The 18668-nt window shown below is 41.7% G+C and overlaps 1 protein-coding gene across 2 annotated transcripts in view; it reads left to right on the forward strand.

The window, feature by feature from the left end:
• ncor1 (nuclear receptor corepressor 1) overlaps positions 1–18668 on the forward strand; it is an 84118-nt gene that overhangs the window by 5120 nt on the left and 60330 nt on the right. For both annotated transcript variants that reach the window (XM_083762085.1, XM_083762086.1), the window contains exons 2-9: positions 7458–7646; positions 9344–9444; positions 9570–9777; positions 11877–12059; positions 14514–14630; positions 15768–15824; positions 15992–16044; positions 17132–17198. In XM_083762085.1, coding sequence (XP_083618211.1) covers positions 7536–7646; positions 9344–9444; positions 9570–9777; positions 11877–12059; positions 14514–14630; positions 15768–15824; positions 15992–16044; positions 17132–17198 — 897 coding nt within the window. In that variant the 5' untranslated portion in view covers positions 7458–7535. The remainder of the gene's footprint in view (positions 1–7457; positions 7647–9343; positions 9445–9569; positions 9778–11876; positions 12060–14513; positions 14631–15767; positions 15825–15991; positions 16045–17131; positions 17199–18668) is intronic.

Below are 18668 nucleotides of genomic sequence, written 5' to 3' on the forward strand. Positions count from 1 at the left end.
GCACATTCTATGATTTGCAGTTCTATTATACTTGTAGTAGTTTTGTTCGCCAACATTAAGTATTTTGGTCTAAATGGTCTGTTACTGTTTTCTTTTTGTTTTTGTTACCTTGTAGGTGGTTGTACTGTTAACCATAAAAACTAACATGAAAAATAATGGTGATGATAATGTCGTGGATCGTGAAGTGATATTGCTTGAAAAATAATTGTGATATAACTGATATTATATTTTCCCATATCACCCACCCCTAGTTTACTTTGTGTCTTGCGTCTCTTGACACATATTAAGAATATTAAACTATCCATCGATATATACTTTACCCTGCCTGTGGGACTGTCGGGTCTCTGCTCTACATGTAAAGTGTCTGAAGCAGGGGGGCAGTCAGCCAGATATTTCGTGAAGCCTCATTTGAAATCGGTAGTTCATATAATGGCCTGTTGTGGCGCTGGACTGGACCCAAAAAGCCCCATAGCTCCATAGAGGCCCATGTATTTTGGCCCAACTTCACCTAGACTGTATTACCTTAATAAACATGGTCATGAATACTTTCTTCTTCCAGTCACTAGTTTAAAGTCTCATTTCTAATGTCATAATATTCTTTTTGGAAAATTATGGTCCCATTAATTAAAAAAATGACCATAAAGAAAAAAAAACATCGCGTATGTTCTGAGGGGCGTGGCTACCGTTACAGTCTATGATCGGGATTCCCCTCCCACTCGAGTCAAAATAAAAACCAACGGAGAAGAAGGGGGGAAGTCCCGCCTCGTTGTCTGGGCAGCCAATGGCCAGCTGGTCCAAAACGGAGCCAGCCAATGGCCAGCTGGTACCAAACGGATCTAGAAAGATGGCGACTTACAGTGCAGGAATAACAGGCTTCATTTTACGTCCATGTTAGACCCGGCGAACGCTTTGTCCATATTTTTTACAGTCTATGGTCTGAAGTTGAGACAACTTTGACACTTTAATGCAGAGGTACGCGAGAAGGGAATCCCAAGTGTTCCCAACTGTGAACTATAACCGTGCGTCATCAGGATCTATGATGGTCAATGGCAATGATATAACATTATGTTGTGAATACAATGGGTAGGCTACTTGAGGCCAGTCAACTGTCTTCCGTGTTTTGTTACGATGATACGCAGCCGCAAAGCCCCCAGCCATGCCAGTCCGCCAACATTTTATTGGGGTTGGGAACCCCTACTTTAATGGATTGAATTGCCTGATTATGAAGAAATCTGTGTTGATATTATTGCAGTGGATGTCACCATTTTGCACAAAGTTTGACACAAGTAACAAACGCTCACATAACACCTGGTTGGCGACAGAGATACAAGTTGCAACATAACAATCATAAACGTGATCTTCTACTCTGTGCTATGATTTTGCAAATGTTCATCGTTGAAATCCATGAAATTGTTAATATGATAAATTAAATATATAGAGATATACTGTAGATTCTGCTCTGCTTCCAACTTTCACAAGTTTATGGAATTCTTTTAAATAAATGGGACCATAGTTTTCCAAAAAGAATATTATGCCATGAGAAATTAGACTTTAGTGACTGGAAGCAGAAAGTATTCATGACCATGTTTATTAAGGTAATACAGTCTAGGACTAGGTGAAGTTGGGCTATGTGGTTTTTTGGGCCCAATGACAGCGCCACAACAGGCCATTATATGAACTTTCAGGAAGTCCCGATTTTCTTAGTGGCTTCACAAAATATTTGTCTGACTGCCCCCTTGGTTCTATACCATTTCTGGTATACTTTATGACACAGACAGTATATTTTCTTTTAGATAATAAGAGTTCAAAAGTTTTCAAATTTGACATTGTATTTGTTTAATTTTCAAATCAGTTCAACATACAATCATGTATCTATAATTAATAATGATAACCCTTGGAGGACAACCCATTCAATACCCCTGAGAGGCTGGGACCTCACCCATTTGAATGTCCACCTCCTGGGATCCACTACATTAAAAACGGTTCAACGTCACTGATACTGCTTGCAACAAGTACCAATTGTACCATACTAGTCCAGGCATGGTGGGGGACTGCCCATAAGTCAGACATCCTGTCAATCAGACCTGTGTGGCTGGTTAAGACTCACCCTTGCTGCGGGTTAAAATCACCCATGGCTCCTGACATGCGCAGCGGGTTAAAACGAATCTGTGCTGTGGTTTAAAAATCACCCGTGGCTTCTCTGGCACATTCCACCTACCGCCCCCTATGGTAACCGGCGTTTAAGAATCTTTTGCTTTGATTGTCTATATTTGTTATCTTTTATTGTGGTCCTTTGATGCTGCTTTAGATCCTTGGGTGGGAGCCTGGGAGGAGAGTGATTGTTCTTTTTTTGTTTACTATTATGTCTTCTTGTGACATGAGGACAAATAAAATAAATAGGGTTGACCCAATTACTTCAAAGCTTGATTCGATTAAATAGGAAAATAAATATTTGAATATTCAAATAACGTTTTTGGGGGTTTTCTGAACTGAATAGTTTGGTGAGGATGAAACTGTATTATACTTGATGCACCTGAACAAAAGATCCACACCCACTATATACTGCTAGTATAGTAGTTTGTGTTTTCGTATTTGTTGTCTCCACCAGGCCGAAGGCATGGGGTTTGCAGGATTCTGGCCCGTTTTGAACAAAAAGCCTCAAATCATGAACACAGAGTGCAATTTACGTGAAATCTTTCACAGACTTTCCTACTAGGCTGAGGAATATATCCCACCCTTTTCACATTGGCCTGTTATAGCACCAACAACGGGTAGATCTTTGCAAAACACATTTTTGGAACAAAATGCCTTGAATCGTCCAATTGCCATCCAAGTTGTAAAAAGAAATGTTACCCTTTTCACATTGGCCTATTATAGCGCCACCAGGATGCCACAACCCTACCTGCCCTGGTGGAGACCTGTGCCCCAAGAAGCACTTTCTTTTGTAATTTGCTTGTTGGCATTTTTTTAGCATGGCTTGCTGTCTAATGAGAACCAGTGGTTCTCAAACAATTGTGTGTCTGTCAAGGACCGCCAAATACGTTTATTGGTGGACCCCCATCTGAAAGGGTTCCCACACCTTTCAGTTTGGGAACCAATAATGTTCAACGCTAAATGACCACTCAGGACTGTACGTGTGTGTGTGTGTGTGTGTGGGTGGGTGTGTCTCACAAACACAAACCTCGGTTTGTTTGACAAATAAATGTAGCCACTCTGTTTTATTGACTCATGCTTTGGCCAAGATACTTTTAAAACCACAACCTTTAAATACCTGGACGTACAAAGGCCATTTTTGGCTGGAAGTGCCGGTCAATAAAACTTGTTTTAAATTTTTCCGGAGCAGAGGGTGCGGTTACGCATTTATTTTATGCACTGGCTCTCAAAGTGGGTTCCAGAGACCCCCCCCCCCCAAGGGGTCCTTAAGGGGGTTTGCACTTTGCAGGGGGAGGGGAGAGGGGGCGGCCCCCATGCAGCTAAATGAGTAACAGTTTAAAAAGCTCATGCCCAATTTCATTTTTAGGCTATTAAAAGGTTTTTATGACGACAAATGTTTTCCTTACTTATCACCATTGGCACTAAACCAAACATCAGATGCGTATCTGCGGCAAAAACGCATATCAATTTGGCAGCTAATGAAAATCACACCCGTGTGAACTGTGAAGTGAGGGGCGCTCTTGTCATCGTACAACATCATCTCATACTGGCCAATCACAATTTGCGTCCTCACTTTTGTCACTCTTCTGAATCACGGTCCACCCATGCACCTTCATACCACTCTTCTGAATCATTGTCCACCCAAGTTCCTATATCTATCTGTATCACAATGAAAACATATTTGTCTTTACATGAATGTCTTTTATATAAATGTTATACAATATGTGACAATATATGTTTTTTTCATGTCTTATGAAAGCAGGGAATCATCCTACTAAAAATGCGCCACCTCTCTGTGTGTATCGTTGTAATGCACGTAACTCGAGAACAGTCTGCCCCACCGACTTCATATTTGACACACACATTCCACACCCCCGCAGGGAATACAGTGCCCGGACTCAAGTCGGTCGGACCCACGGTTCTCCAGAACCACCACAAAAGGCTCTGGTCAGGCTCTGCCAGTGGGCCTAATCAGCCTAAATCCCCTCACCTGTGCAATTTCCAGCCTCTGCCTCAGCCAATTGATTGCCATGGCAACCCCACACCTGACAATTGATTAGCCTACTTAACAACAGTCACAGTCAGTCAGTTTGCCCTCTTCACACACAGGCAGATACAGAGATCTCCATGTGGGACACAGACAGACAGTTAAAACGGGTGCTATGACAAGTTGACAACGGGTATTATTATTAATGCATCGTTCTCAAGTAGGCCGGTAGCCGACGGGCACGTACAGGTCTAGTAGCTTCAAATTGACATATTGGTTGTTCAGTTTGACCCACCAGTTAGTAGGGGCGCTGTTGTGCCAGAAACAGAGAGAGAGAGATAGTATTAGTGCTGCACTGTTGCCTGCTAATGAGAGAGAGAGAGAGAGAGAGAGAGAGAGAGGAGAGGTGGTGGGGGGGGGGGAGAGGGGAGTTGCACCACTCAGTTCACACAGGTGCGATTTTTCTCCTATGCTAAACAGTCTTGCCGCCATGACTGTCTCTGTATCAAAAAGAGTCACATAATTATGTTATACTGTACTTTAACAAAGGATGAATTGCTGACCTGGGGGACGACGGCGACACAGACAGACAGACCACCCTATATATTTACATTCCATTCTGGGGGTCTTTCTATTGGGGTGGGGGGGGGGCTGGCAATGCGACAAGCAAAGCAGGAAGGTCTAAATCCGGCTCTCAAACCCCCCCCTCCCCATCCTCTAAACACAGACGCACCGCAGTGGACAGACGACCAGGACTGTCATGATTTAATCGTCACAATCGTTTACAGATGTTGAACGATGATCATACATCCGCTATTATGTCACCCAATCTACAGTAGGTTCCTATAGTATTCTTAGGCACTTCACCGTTCCGCCGGAATTCAATTATTTCCATTCAAATGCACATTTATGACGCACATTGTCAGAATGTCTGAAAAACATGCATCTGTGCACTTTTCCATTAACTTCAGTAGATGATTCATGAGATAAGTTAAACCAGTAGGTGACACTATTTCTCAGGTACCAACAGAATGTGTTTTTTTGATACGTTCTGAGGGGCGCTCAGTCTGGCTTTCAGAAACTACGTCATGTGGCAGCCGGCAAGTCTATGTTTGGTTTATTATCTATGTTAGTATTTTGTTTCATTTCGTAATTTCTTTCAGCTGCTGTTGGTAGTCATGGCTGCCAGTTCCCACCTGATGTTGTGTGAGAGTTCTGACTTATCCATACCGTACTAAATAACTTCTAGCTTACACAGCGTCTTCAGACTAGGACTTAAGTCCAAGACATAAAGGTCATCAGGTGTTTGTCTTCCTCCAGAGAGGATGATACGATCCCCCATCATGCAACAGCACATCTCATATGAGGGAGACGGTCATTTCTCCTTGGGCTCAACCATCTTCCAGGAGAAGGTCTCTGGATTGAACTTCCACAGATCATTGAAGTGCTGGCCAACGCTGACGCTACCAAATATGTACAGCTCTCCATTGTAGGCAAAGGCTGAATGAAACCAGCGTCCTTCTGGAACAAACTGTGCAGAAGGTGTGTCCAGCCAGTGGTCGGTCTCTGTGTCAAACACTGATGGACTGATCCCCCAAGCCCCCAAATCAAATCATCAATGTATCATTGTTAAGCAAAACGGTCACGGAGGTTCTGCTTTTGCCCTATGCCCACTTCAATGCGCTTCTGCGAGTACACAGGTGGAACACATTAATTAACGAGTGACAGCTAACGAGCAAGCTACACTGTCGTCTTAGCTGCCTGCCAGCAAGCTCACAGAGACATTGGGAAGCATTTTTGGTCATGCCACAAAATAAAATATATATGGACAGTCGTACAGGTGCTCACAATGTTTTGGGGGCTTGAGAAAACTCATGGAGTCATTTTGCAACCTGGTGATAAGCTCGCAGATCAGCTGTTTTCGCAGAGTGCATGTCGCAGCCACTTGACTCTCTCTGTGTGTGTGTGTGTGTGTGTTGGGAGAGACGAGAGAGATTGATAAAGAGAGGGGGAGACAGGCGCTGCCTTCACCTGCCCGACCATACTTTTTAGTTGCCCCGGGCAATCGGGCAACCGTTAGTGTCGAGCCCTGTATTACCAGAACTTGAGAATTCGTATAGATTATTCTTTCAGGCACCTTTTCTCTCTCTTTCCTTTTTTTTGTTTTGGACGATTACATTCTGACATCAGAATCACAGGTTTACAGGCGTAAAGAAGTGGTGACGTTATTTTAATTGTACACGGCTACACGCATTTAGTATTTATTTGAGTTGAGTTGATCATAGGACAATATGGGAAGACTGCAAATGGATGGAGTGGGAGATTCAGTAACTTGCAGGACTCCAGAACCATAAACATAACTTCTATTGGATACAACAACCAGACATGAACATGATGACACCTGAGATGTGGCACAGCATGCTCATGGGGCATTAACTGAGTCTAAAGAGACATGTTTAACCAAACCTTAGCTCTTTTTGTGATACTTTGATTTAGACGAGGATGAGTCGGGTGTCTCCTGGTTCAATACTCTTCTTGCTCTTCACTGCATACATTTCCAACCACCTACAGTACTACTATAACTGGAGATTGTGGGATTGCATGTCATCTCTCCTATGTTCTATGTTCTATCATTCCGCATAGTCCTTTGCCATTAAATAAAAAATGCCATAACAGCAGCCTGCAATTAAGTCAGTTAAGTGTAGTTAAGTGTGTTGTTTGTCTTTCATGTCAACCTGAGATAATGGACAGCTGAGAAGAGCATATGTTTTGCTCTGCTCTTTCCCTGCAATGGAAATACAACACCAGACCTTAATTTTAGAGAACTGAAATTAAAATAATGCGTTAATGTGTTATAAGCTCAGACATCAGTTTCCTTCCGTTATGTTCAGTTATCATTCAATCTTCATATATTGCACATGGCAGGCAGCTCTTACTAAACTTTTGGTTGCACAATAAGATATTGGTGGTTATCAGCAATGTCAGCGAATAACTTAATATTTTAATTTATGCATCACTTTTAATTAGCTGGCCAAGACGTTGCCACAGAATGGTAATCTAATTAAGGTGGACTACAATAATAGGACGTAATCCATTGTCAAATGATTGACCTCCTCACTGATGGCGACGGTAATTCTAAAATGATCCATGGTAATCATTTTCATCATTACCTGACAGCCTTTGTCTGTCAGGTATTCTTTCATTACCACATAGAATGCTTCTCATTTTAGCTGCATATGACTTCGTATGACTGGAAGGTTTCTGATGTCTCCATCTGCGAGTCTCAACATTATGATTGTGTGCTGTCTTTCCACAGGTGGGTTGGTTCTCCAACCATGCTCCAGCTGAACTCCTAATCTGTGCAGCAGCAATAACACGCTTCCCCTGAGCCAGGATGTCCAGTAGCTCAGGCTACCCCCCCGGCCAGGGGAGCTTCAGCAGTGAGCAGAACCGCTACCCGCCACACTCTGTCCAGTACACCTTCAGCACCGCGCGCCACCAACAGGTACAAAAAAGATTCCGGTTCAATCGGTGTCACAAGGTGGTGTTTGTCTTTGATTAAATTGATTGTTTGGCATTAATAATTTTGCTAAATTTCTATATGTCAATTCATTTTTAGCTTTGACCATTGACCAAAACAAGTTGAGCATGTTAGAGAAAATGTGTAAAGACCCACAACTTGAGGTACACTACCCAATTCCTTGAGCTTTTGGCATCAAATACGCACCTTATTAGTGGTAGAAATGGACACTGTGGATGACACACACATGTAGCTCCATTGATGTTTCTTTTGTACAGTTTAGGTTATCTCTTCAAGTCACCTAGCTGAGTGAACTCTTGCTTATTGTAGTTTATGACTCTGTTTGATGCTGCAGCTGCATATACAGTAGCAGAGCTGCAATGGCATTATGCTGATTCTGCGGATTGATTCCAGAGTGCAATATGACGGTTTCTTCGCTTTGTTTGTTATGGTAGCATTGCAGTAATCAATGTTATCTTATTTGTTGTCTCCACCAGCCGAAGGCATGGGGAGAGTATTATTTGCTATCCGTCTGTGTGTCCAGCCGTCTGCGTACAGCTAATCTCCGGCAAACAACAACCTGTAATAGGGCCACCATGAGGCAGATTGTGGCAAAACACATGAACACATTTTATCCATACATCATGCAAATCGGTATACACTATCTCGACTATAGTCATGTGATCAACACAGACCTGTCCGCTTCCCCATATTCCGTCCCGATTTGCTAAGATTACCTTCCAAAGGTTGCAGATTGATATTGATCTCTCACTCACTTGCATCACAGCCAGTGTTTATACTGGCTGTATAAACAGTCGTTTGCAATGTATCATTGGAAAGCAGTACTAGTAGTTGTTGTGCCACTCTGGCTAGCAGTCCAGGTAATGGCAGGTACCATCATGAGCTCTATCTTGTCTCGTTTTTAATTAGTAGGAAGACAGATTTGACTAATTTGGTTTAGTGCTACTACCCAACAGGTGTGGTCAAATGGGTCTACTCTAAAGCATTGTTGTTAAAAACATATTCTGCTACTGTCTAAAAAATTACTACAGTGAGAGTTGATTATAACAAAGTCTTAGCTGAAGCTATCCTACCTTTTCTGTGCCATGACGGTCATGTAATGTTTGTTCGCTTAATTCGATGACAGACTTCTCAGAAGGCAAATTACACCGAAAAATGTCCACTGTACTCTTCTGGGATTTATTTGCTTGAGTCTGTGATAAAAAAAGAACCCTGGAGTTTGGAAATGTGCCTCTAACGTTATTTGCAATGTGCTCACGTTTGTTTGCAGGTCAGTGTGCAGATATTTTGTGTTATTTTTCCATTAAGCCTTAGATGGAAGTAAATAAGCCTCTAACTGACATTGACATTCATTGAATTAATCATAATGTACTTAAAGTCACAATCTGGTACCACACTTTGAATTGCTTTGTATAGTTTAGTTAGAGTAGTAAGTCTCTGTATGACTATTATATTTTAGATCTAGTTATTACTATATGGAGCTGACTTGTTCTGACATTCCATATGATGATCTGACCCCCCCATGCCAAAGCGCCAGCACTCGCCCAGCAGTCTGCTGTCACCCAGGCAGACCCAGTCGCTTCTCGCCCTCAGGGTGTCTTACTGGTTATTTTGTGTGTGTGTGTGTTCATGGTTGTGTGTGTGTTCGTTCGTGCCTTCAGGAGTTCACCGTCCCGGACTATCGGACTCACAGTCACATGCAAGATCCACAGGGTAGAAGAAGACCGTCTTTGCTCTCCGAATTCCACCCTGGAACAGAGAGGTACGGCCCCTGACCTTTCTCTGGTGGCTTTTTTAACACTCTGTGTTCTCATTCCTGCTGTCTCGATCAGCGTAGCTGCTGATAAAGCTGGACATTTGAATTGTATACCTCTGTTCTCTCCTCAGGCCTCCAGAGAGACGCCATGGCTATGAACAGCAGTTCCACTCCATCACCACCCAGGCCGAACATGAGGCCATGGAGGCTAAACGCCCCCGCATGGAGACTGTGTCTGAGGCCCATATGAGCCGCACTCCTCCCAATGCAGGGGGTGTAGTGCTGCCACTGCCCCATGCAGTCCAGGACAGCTTTAGAGCCACTGTGGACGTCAAGAAGGTTGGCATAAAAAATACACAGCCCAAAATATTTTCTCAAACTCAAAATGTTAATGACTTTGCATGTGCACTTGTGCATTTAATCAAATTTCAACTATCATATTCTTTATATAAAATATTGTGTGCCGTATGCCCCGGCCATGGTTGGTGCTGAGAGATGCTATCTTGTGAGATCAAATGAATCATTAATATTTATGTCTTATTTTATATTTATGACACCTTTTAATAAGCTTAGTTAATGTAATGTTAAGCCCGGATTGTCCGGACAATGGACATGCATCCATCGAGTGACATGCTGTGATGAAACAATCTTTATCTTGACATGAAACTGGAAATTATAATCAAACCAATCTATTCAGTCAGACTCGGTATAGCCTACACTTTTGAGTGTATTATTCAATTAAGGCATTCAAATGTAATATATTGGAATATAAAAATACATAAAATCTGTTTGAGAGCAGCTGTACAGCTTTAAGTTATGCCCCTTCCTTGCTGTTCTGAACGTACACAACACATTGAATCACTTTAATTGATAAAAAAATGGTAACCGGTCAAAGACGAAATGGGTGATCCATTTGGTTATGATAGATGACAACCAGACTTGACAAAAGAAGTGATGTAAAAACCTTTTCCCAGGGTAACTTTCTTAATTTCTCAGAATATTCCATATCATGTTCAAATATGGAATATTTGTTGACAGTTCTAGTTTCTGATAGAGCTGGTTGTCTGGGTTAGGACCCACCGCAGTGGTGTCTGGTGAGAACTTAACCGGGATGCCAAAATCACTTACACTACGATATCTGGGTTCTATGGCCAATATCCTGTGTGGTATGGAAGCCCACCTCTCGAGGCCAACAACCTCTCTTATATAGGGTCGGCTGAATGCCTGTCACGATGACGATGCTGTCCACATCCATATATGGAGTTTCTACATTGACTGATGTCAGCACTAGATGTCCCTGTCTTCTCCATATATGGAACTCTCGTGAGAGGGCGTAAGAGCCTTCATTACACCCATTATGCAGGGGTGTTGCTAGCCAAAAAGAAATGAAAGTAGTCAGGACGGGCGAGTCGTATATCTGCTATCTATAGATCTACAAGCTTACACAGCGTTGTGGTGTAATATTACATTGAATTAACCAACTAGGCTGAGCAGGTGTCGATCTACGCATCTCGTTCAACTAAAGGTTTAAAGGTGTAGTGAAATAAGAAATACGTTTTTCACACTTTTAGACCATATCCGTGGTCTTCATATGGGCATACCTAACAATGGATGCCAAAATAATGGGCTAATTTCTGTGTGTTTTACTTTTTATATCAAAAGTCCATAAAAATATTTTTTTAATTACTTCTTGAAAACGAAAACGTGCTGCGTGATGACGTATAGAGATACACATCGATAAAAGCCAATAGAAATTAAGCTCACCCGTTTAATTCCCCATATCTGCACATCCGTCCAGCACAGCTGCTACTGATTACAGAAATCCTCAGTTTTTATTCCCATTCAAGATAACATAAATGCCCACCATTTCCGTTTCCCTACACCTTTAATGATTTAGTAGCCTACATAATCAGCTTTATTACTTACTTTCTTATTTGCCTCTCTCCATTTCATTGGCAGTCACTGGGCTTGTACAGTATTATATCCCCTTTGGTTCCAAAGTCTTGAGTACAACTTTGAGCTGTGATATGAGGTTTTCAAACCTGCGTGCCATATTTATGTTTCTGCAAATTGCCAGTATACTATACCGGCTATAGACTTGTCTCTTCCTGGTATTTTGCCCAGGTGGGCGTGGTTTTGAGGTTGGGTTTAGGCATAGTTTTTGTGAGGGTAAGGTCAGAGTTGGGCATAGTGTTTGTGAGTTTAGGGTTAGGCATAGTTTTTGTAAGGTTAAAGATTAGGGTTTAGGCATATAACTGCCCACCAAATGGGCGAAACACCAATAAAAGAAAAAGGGAGTCCCTTATCGACTAACTGAAATCTTTAGACACCCTGATCACAGCCTACGAATTAAAAATCTACGACATTTATTTGTATAAAAGTATATATTTATATTGTTGTAAAGCTCTTTTTAATACAATTATTATACTTTGCTCTAGGAGACACAGTTCGGTGTGAAAGTGGAGTCCTCATCCTCAGGAGGGCTGCCTTTACACATGGTGGAGGAGCAGGATAACTCTCCTTCCAAACTGTCTAAGGAAGAGTTGATCCAGAGCATGGACCGTGTGGATCGGGAGATCGCTAAAGTGGAACAGCAAATATTCAAACTAAAGAAAAAACAGGTGGGTACCGGGTATGAATCTTAAATGAATCTGGTAAAAAATAGGTGGGTACTGCATGGGTATGAATCTTCCATAACAGTTCTAACAGACTTATGAGAACAGTTTAGTCCTATAGGAGAGGAGTTTGTCAGGTTCATGTTTGCCGGGTTTAATTAGTCTCCTCCAATGTTCCCCCTAAGGTGCTCCCCGAAATAAAAGAAAATTGCCGTTTTGACGGCCCTTTAGACGAATATGAAATGCTCAGTGGGCACGGTTGTGCGCAATAACAACGAGAGAGGGACTAATGTTAGCTTTGTGTTAGCTGGTAAGCTAACGTGGTTATGTTAGTGTTTGCATATCACTACAGCACAACAAGCCTCTAGTCCTGTGTACTTATGAATGAAACATGTGGAAGCTAACGTTAATCTCTAGCGGTCTAGCCCCATATGGAACTTCTGTGTTAATACATCTTTCAATCAATCAATTCCTCTGCTATGTAGAGCTACATAGCCGGCATAGTAGGGGCCATAAGGGGCTGACGTTCGACAATCTGAGAAACTATAGTTCAAAGACACACTTTTGGCCAGATTATTAAATAATATAAGAAAGAGGCACTAATTGTGAAAATAGCCGATCTACAAGTTCACAACGAGCTTGTAGATCGGTTATTTTCACAATATTTGTCTGTGGAACCATTCTGTTGCTTGTCTGGGTGGGGGGTCCCCAGTTCAAATATGATTACTTTGGGGGGTCACAGCCTGAAAAGTTTGAGAACAACTGATATAGACTACATGAATATTCCTAAAAGTGTTAGCCTACCACCTTGATATAAAATAAAAATGTTGTAAATTGTAGTGCGTAACCTTATGTAACTATTCATTGATTCACTGGTATACCAAAATCCATTTTGAAAAAAGAAATCACACCTGTGTGAAGTGAGGGGTGCTCACTTCGCATTATCTAACGTTTGGATAGTTGGTGTCAAGGTGACGTATGTTTGCTCAGTAGTTGCTGATGTCTGCTCAGGAGGTTTGAGTGTTTGCTAAAAACCGAGAATTAGAGGGAACATTGGTCTCCTCTCTACCTCACCATTGCTTCCACTTTGCACTATTTTTCTTCACAGATTGCAATACATGAACACATAAAAGTGTTCACATTGGCCAACTGTATATTTTAACCCTCAGAAAACAAGCCAATATAAATGTATTTCACTGATCAACGCCTGTCCCATAAATATTGTGATGCCTCTTTAAGTCATGTCACTCAGTTCTAGTTTCTATTCATGTTTAGAACTCTAGTTTCTGGTACAGTTTAGAACCATTCAGCTCCATGAAGAACATTTTCAGTCTGACCTCAGTGTCACTGATGCAAGCTCCTGCTAAGGCCCATATACGCTTGCTGGTACTGTCAGTGAGGGCCACTAATCAACACACAGAGCCACATATGGCACCAGTGGCGTTGAAAGGCAATTCTCCTGGTCTGTAAGATGCTGCTCCCAATTAAAGTACATGCTCCCAGAAAGAGGTGGATTTCTTGAGCCCAGGGCTTACTTGCTCTATCAATCCCCTGCTTCCTGTCGTTATCTCCCTCTGGAGGTGCTTTATAGTGGTTATTTTTCTACTGCTATCTTTTGGAATTTCTTCTCATTAGATAGGAATGCACAATGCAAGCTAAGCTTTGTAAGCAGGGAGATTTTAACCTGACACACACACACACACACACGCGCACACACACACACACACACACACACACACACACACACACACACACACACACACACACACACACACACACACACACACACACACACACACACACACACACACACACAAAAAGACTTTCAGGGATTTGTTTGTTTGAGGTATTTCAGGAGCTTCTGTTGATGTTGTCTATGATGATGAAACCTGGTAGTTTACATAACCTGTAAGTCACCAGTTCAACTGTCTGTCAGCATGGCCCCGGTGTCAGAGACCTACAGTCCAGTGGAAAGAGGAAAAAAGAAAAGGCTAAGCCTAAACAAGCAGGCAGAGACTAATCTGATAAATCCTGCCTGGGCCTCCGATATCAAAAGCCTGGATCAGATCAACACAACAGTGCAGACAGAAGCTGAGTCGTGGTCCCTGAAACACCATTGAGTGCAAACTAAATTCATATACGTGGAAACCATGTGCACTTTTTCACTTTTAAATTGGGCACTTCATTAAAAAATAATGTATCCGGGGTGCCTGGTGACTCAGCCTGTTAATGCACATAAATCATATGGTCCTAGTGAGCTGTGTTTAAATCCAGGCCCTGTTTTGTCTCACTTGTCTCTCCTCTCTCTGCCCTTGGTTTCCTGTCTGTCTACTCTGACCTATATGCAATTATAAAGCACTTAAAAACGATACATACAAAAAGAAGTTACCCCTGTTTTACCTGTGTATTCTGTGTGCCTTTTTACTTACAGTAATATTGTATTGTCTTCATGTTTCTTAGCAACAACTAGAGGAGGAAGCCGCAAAGCCAGTAGAGCCAGAAAAGCCAGTGACACCGCCCCCAGTGGAACACATTAAGCACCGTAGCATCGTCCAGATCATCTACGATGAGAACAGGGTTGGTATTTGGCCTCGTAACTCCAATGCATTCATTTGTCCTATTTTGTTTTTGTACCATTTGAGGTAGTTCAACCACTTTGAACCTGTTTTGGGCATGTCATTATAGATGAAGATTTTCAGAAAATGTCACGAGTTTTCTGGAAAGAAGCTAAAATGGCAAATGTAGTTGCCCACAAGGTGTTGTGAGCTTGGATATTTTCACCATATCGCAAATAATGAATACTTAACGTATGAAGTCTTTTAGCCTAGAGTATGCCTCCTTTGGTTTCTATTTTGTCTTGTCTTTCTACAAGTTACTTCTTAGACTTCCATGCTTGCGATGGTACTGTTTAATGTGAAGTTGTGAATCTTTTATAATCGTGAGAATATATATATTTTTTCTTAATGTCTGTCCACCACAAGGAGAGCTGAGCGAGGCAGGCTTCATTATCTGTATTTCCGCAGAGCGATATGGGAGTGGAGTTGTGTGTGTGTGTGTGTGTGTGTGTGTGTGTGAGTAGAGGTTACTGTAGTTCATGTCTTCCCAGGCTGCGTTGTGCTATGACAGTGCTGGGACACGCCTTCACTCGCAGTCAGCCATTAACCCTTTTTAGTAAAACTGGTCGTTCACTTACATCATCCCCCGGCCTTGGAAATCGGCCCCAGTCTACAGGCAGAGGGTCATGAAAAAGGATGTTTAAGAGTTACTGAAGGCTAGTTTTAATGAGCTTTCAGAGCACACAGCCTGCTGTGATCCTGGAGAGCTGTCATTGCCAGCCCTTATTATGCTCCAGTGGAACATTCCTCACTGTACTTTTGCTCGTATCATGTAGCTCCTCTTTGCAGACAGGTACAACACAGCCTTGAAATGTTTCACTCTGGAAAGGATTTTTGCAGCATGTTCAAATAAATGTCTATGAAAAAATATCTACTACTTTTCTTTTCGTGACTCCCATTTTATTTTGTGTTTTTGGTTTTCATGATCCTATGCTTGAAGATGTTATGTTATGCTCTACATTATTTTTACACAAAAATGGCGGGCAGTTGGTGCTTTAGTTGTTTTTTTGTTTTGTGTCGATTGAGGGTGAATATATGTCATTTTTGTAAATTGACACATTTAACACTTGGAGCACTTTTTTTTTAAATCTTTTACCAGAAAAAAGCTGAAGAAGCCCATAAGATATTTGAAGGTCTTGGTCCCAAGGTTGAGCTTGTAAGTATAATTGTAGGGGACTATAATGGTTATTCACTTTTTCCCTTTGTAAGGTGTTTGGAAACAAATGATGCATTCTTCAATATTGGATATTTATTACTATTACTCCTAATGGCTAATGATTAATCCACTACTGGTACTCGTTACCCTTTTATTTCTCTTCTCAGCCCTTATACAACCAGCCATCGGATACAAAAGTGTACCACGACAATATAAAGACGTAAGTGCTATGTTACGTTTAGCTGTTAATGTATATAGACTTGCACATGAATGTGAGAAGAGTGTACCCGATGTAATATTCATGACACTTAACAGGATATGAGGCATCTCAGCTGAGGGTAGTGATAGGATAACATAACACCCACCTCGTCTAGATAAATCGTGCTGATAATTCACTGCCCAGTCTGATCACTGAGTCACCAGGTCACTTTGCCCTACTGACACCGAGAGAGAGAGAGAGAGAGAGTGTGTGTTTTATGGGCTTGAAGGCCAGTCTGTCTGGTATGAAGCTCTTATCAGCGCTGTACCATGGGAATGGCCCATTTGGGCAAAACTCTTTTTTTTTGTCCCTCAGAACAGACATGTTCTATCGTCTACTGCCACCTCCATGTGCAAATAAAACAGTTCCCACAACTTGCCAGTACTTTGTAGCTGTCTGAATGAAGGCAAAGAGAGAGGCTCAGTGATTGTGTTATATTTTAGACTTTGCTGAAAAAAAGTATTTCCTAATCTGCAATGGTAGTGTTGAACTTGTTGACTGCATTTTCTTATCACATAAAGCATAGTGATATAACTCCTTGGCTGTTGTCTTGTTGCTGAATTACTTGGAGAAATACCATGATATTTGGTGTGTCTTCATGCAGTAGCTAATTGTTAATGTTAACCTGATGAAGTCCTTCCTGAAGGAAGTGTTTGTTTAATAAAGCACAGGACATTACATATACTGTGTGCTGCAGAAATGACCTAGGTTTACTTTGGGTCCAGCAGCAGCACCAGTTGTATGAAGAATTGTGGGAATGTGCATGTCATGGAAATACTATTCCTATTCCTGTTTGATTATTGATTTGTTATGATGTTACTAGTGTTCATCTTATTTCAGCGCTATTCTTACATGACTGTGTTCTATTATGATGGTATAAAGAGATGCCTGAATGGAGTGTTCTAGCATTGCAAAGGAACATGGCATGGGACATTATGTTGTATGCTGTGTGCTGCGGCCATTACCTATGCTTTTTGTGGCTGAAGAATGGTTTATTAACATGGGCTCTTCATCTTGATCATATACTGTACATTTTGATCTCTTGCAGGAACCAAGTTATGAGAAAGAAGCTTATACTGTTTTTCAAGAGAAGAAACCATGCTCGAAAGCAAAGGGTAAGTATCTGCCTTTAAGGAGAGATAGTTTGAAAGAACTTCCAGGAATTTGTGTGATTGCAATGCTTTGAACAGAGAAAGCCCATGCCCATACAGGACATTTGAACAATTACCCCAAACACAAACTGTGCTCTCACACAGATGAGCTAAATGCTATAACAGAAATGATACAGGATTACTTAATAAGGGTCTCGAAAGCTGTATCACCTTTGCTGTATTAACAGTTATGCAGATCTGTTATGAGGTGCTTTGCATACATTCAACAAGCACCATAAGTTATCTATCTATTTTCCAAGTACATTAAACACTCAAAGGGAAACTTCACCCTTTTTGCAGAAAAATATATGTTAATGACGTTTAGAAGATTTAGAACATTTTCCTGGGCGTCTTTATGTGGTTTTAGATTTTAGCAGTGAGCCCAGTGTCTCTGATGTCATCGACACTGGGCTCACTTACTTCCTGGACTACATGTTGTCTCATTAAGACTGCCCAACCCTTATCCACAAGGCGTATATCTATTCTACGTCCGAGCATAGACATGGTAATACTCCGCCTGCCTCTGATTGGCCTACCGACTGTCCTCTGAGACGCGAGTGTTAGTAAGTGTTAGTGTTGATTATCGTGTATTAATCTAATTATAGTAAACTAATACTATTATACTTAAAAGGATAAAGATCAAGAGGAAATAAACCTTTTTTACAGTAGGCTACAATAATGTTTCAAGTTTACACAGTACAAATAAACGGCAAAAAACAAGTTTGCCTCTCTACAAAACATACAAGTTACTGTTACGCGTGCCAAGCTGTAATTCTCTTGTATCGTACTTGTATTATTTATTTATTTTCCACCACGGAGTAACCTCGCGGCAGACTAACCAGCATATAGCTATCCACCTCGGCGGAAAGGCCGGCAGTGTCTGTAGGCCAATCAGAGGCAGGCGGGGCGTAACCATGTCTATGCTCGGACGTAGAATACTTCATCCACAAGGAGAAGCAGTGCACCAAAGCAATATGGGAATTGTAGTCCAGGAAGGAAGTGAGCCCAGTCGATGAAATCTTTAACATTAGAGCTGATATTATGAATGGTGCTGCTGCTAGCGCAAACCTTCAAACAGCAGCTAATGGTCCCAGGGTAGATCTCTCCAGGGGGAGCCTATTATCATTCTGCGCAATTGATGAAGACGAACTCCGCAAAACCATTTCACAGATGACATCATCCTCCTGTTCATTGGATACAATTCCCACCACCTTTCTCAAAGAGGTCTTAGACAGTGTGATTGGAGATATCCTTAAAATTGTAAACAGCTCTCTACAATCAGGCGTCTTCCCAGACTCACTGAAGACTGCCGTAGTTAGGCCCTTACTCAAGAAACACAGTCTTGATCCCTCTGTTTTTGGTGACTATCGACCCATTTCAAATCTACCCTTTCTGGGCAAGGTTTTAGAAAAATGCATCTCTCATCAATTGGAT

The sequence above is a fragment of the Protomyctophum parallelum genome (genome assembly GCF_964188405.1).
Source record: "Protomyctophum parallelum genome assembly, chromosome: 1".
Lineage (NCBI taxonomy): Eukaryota > Metazoa > Chordata > Actinopteri > Myctophiformes > Myctophidae > Protomyctophum > Protomyctophum parallelum.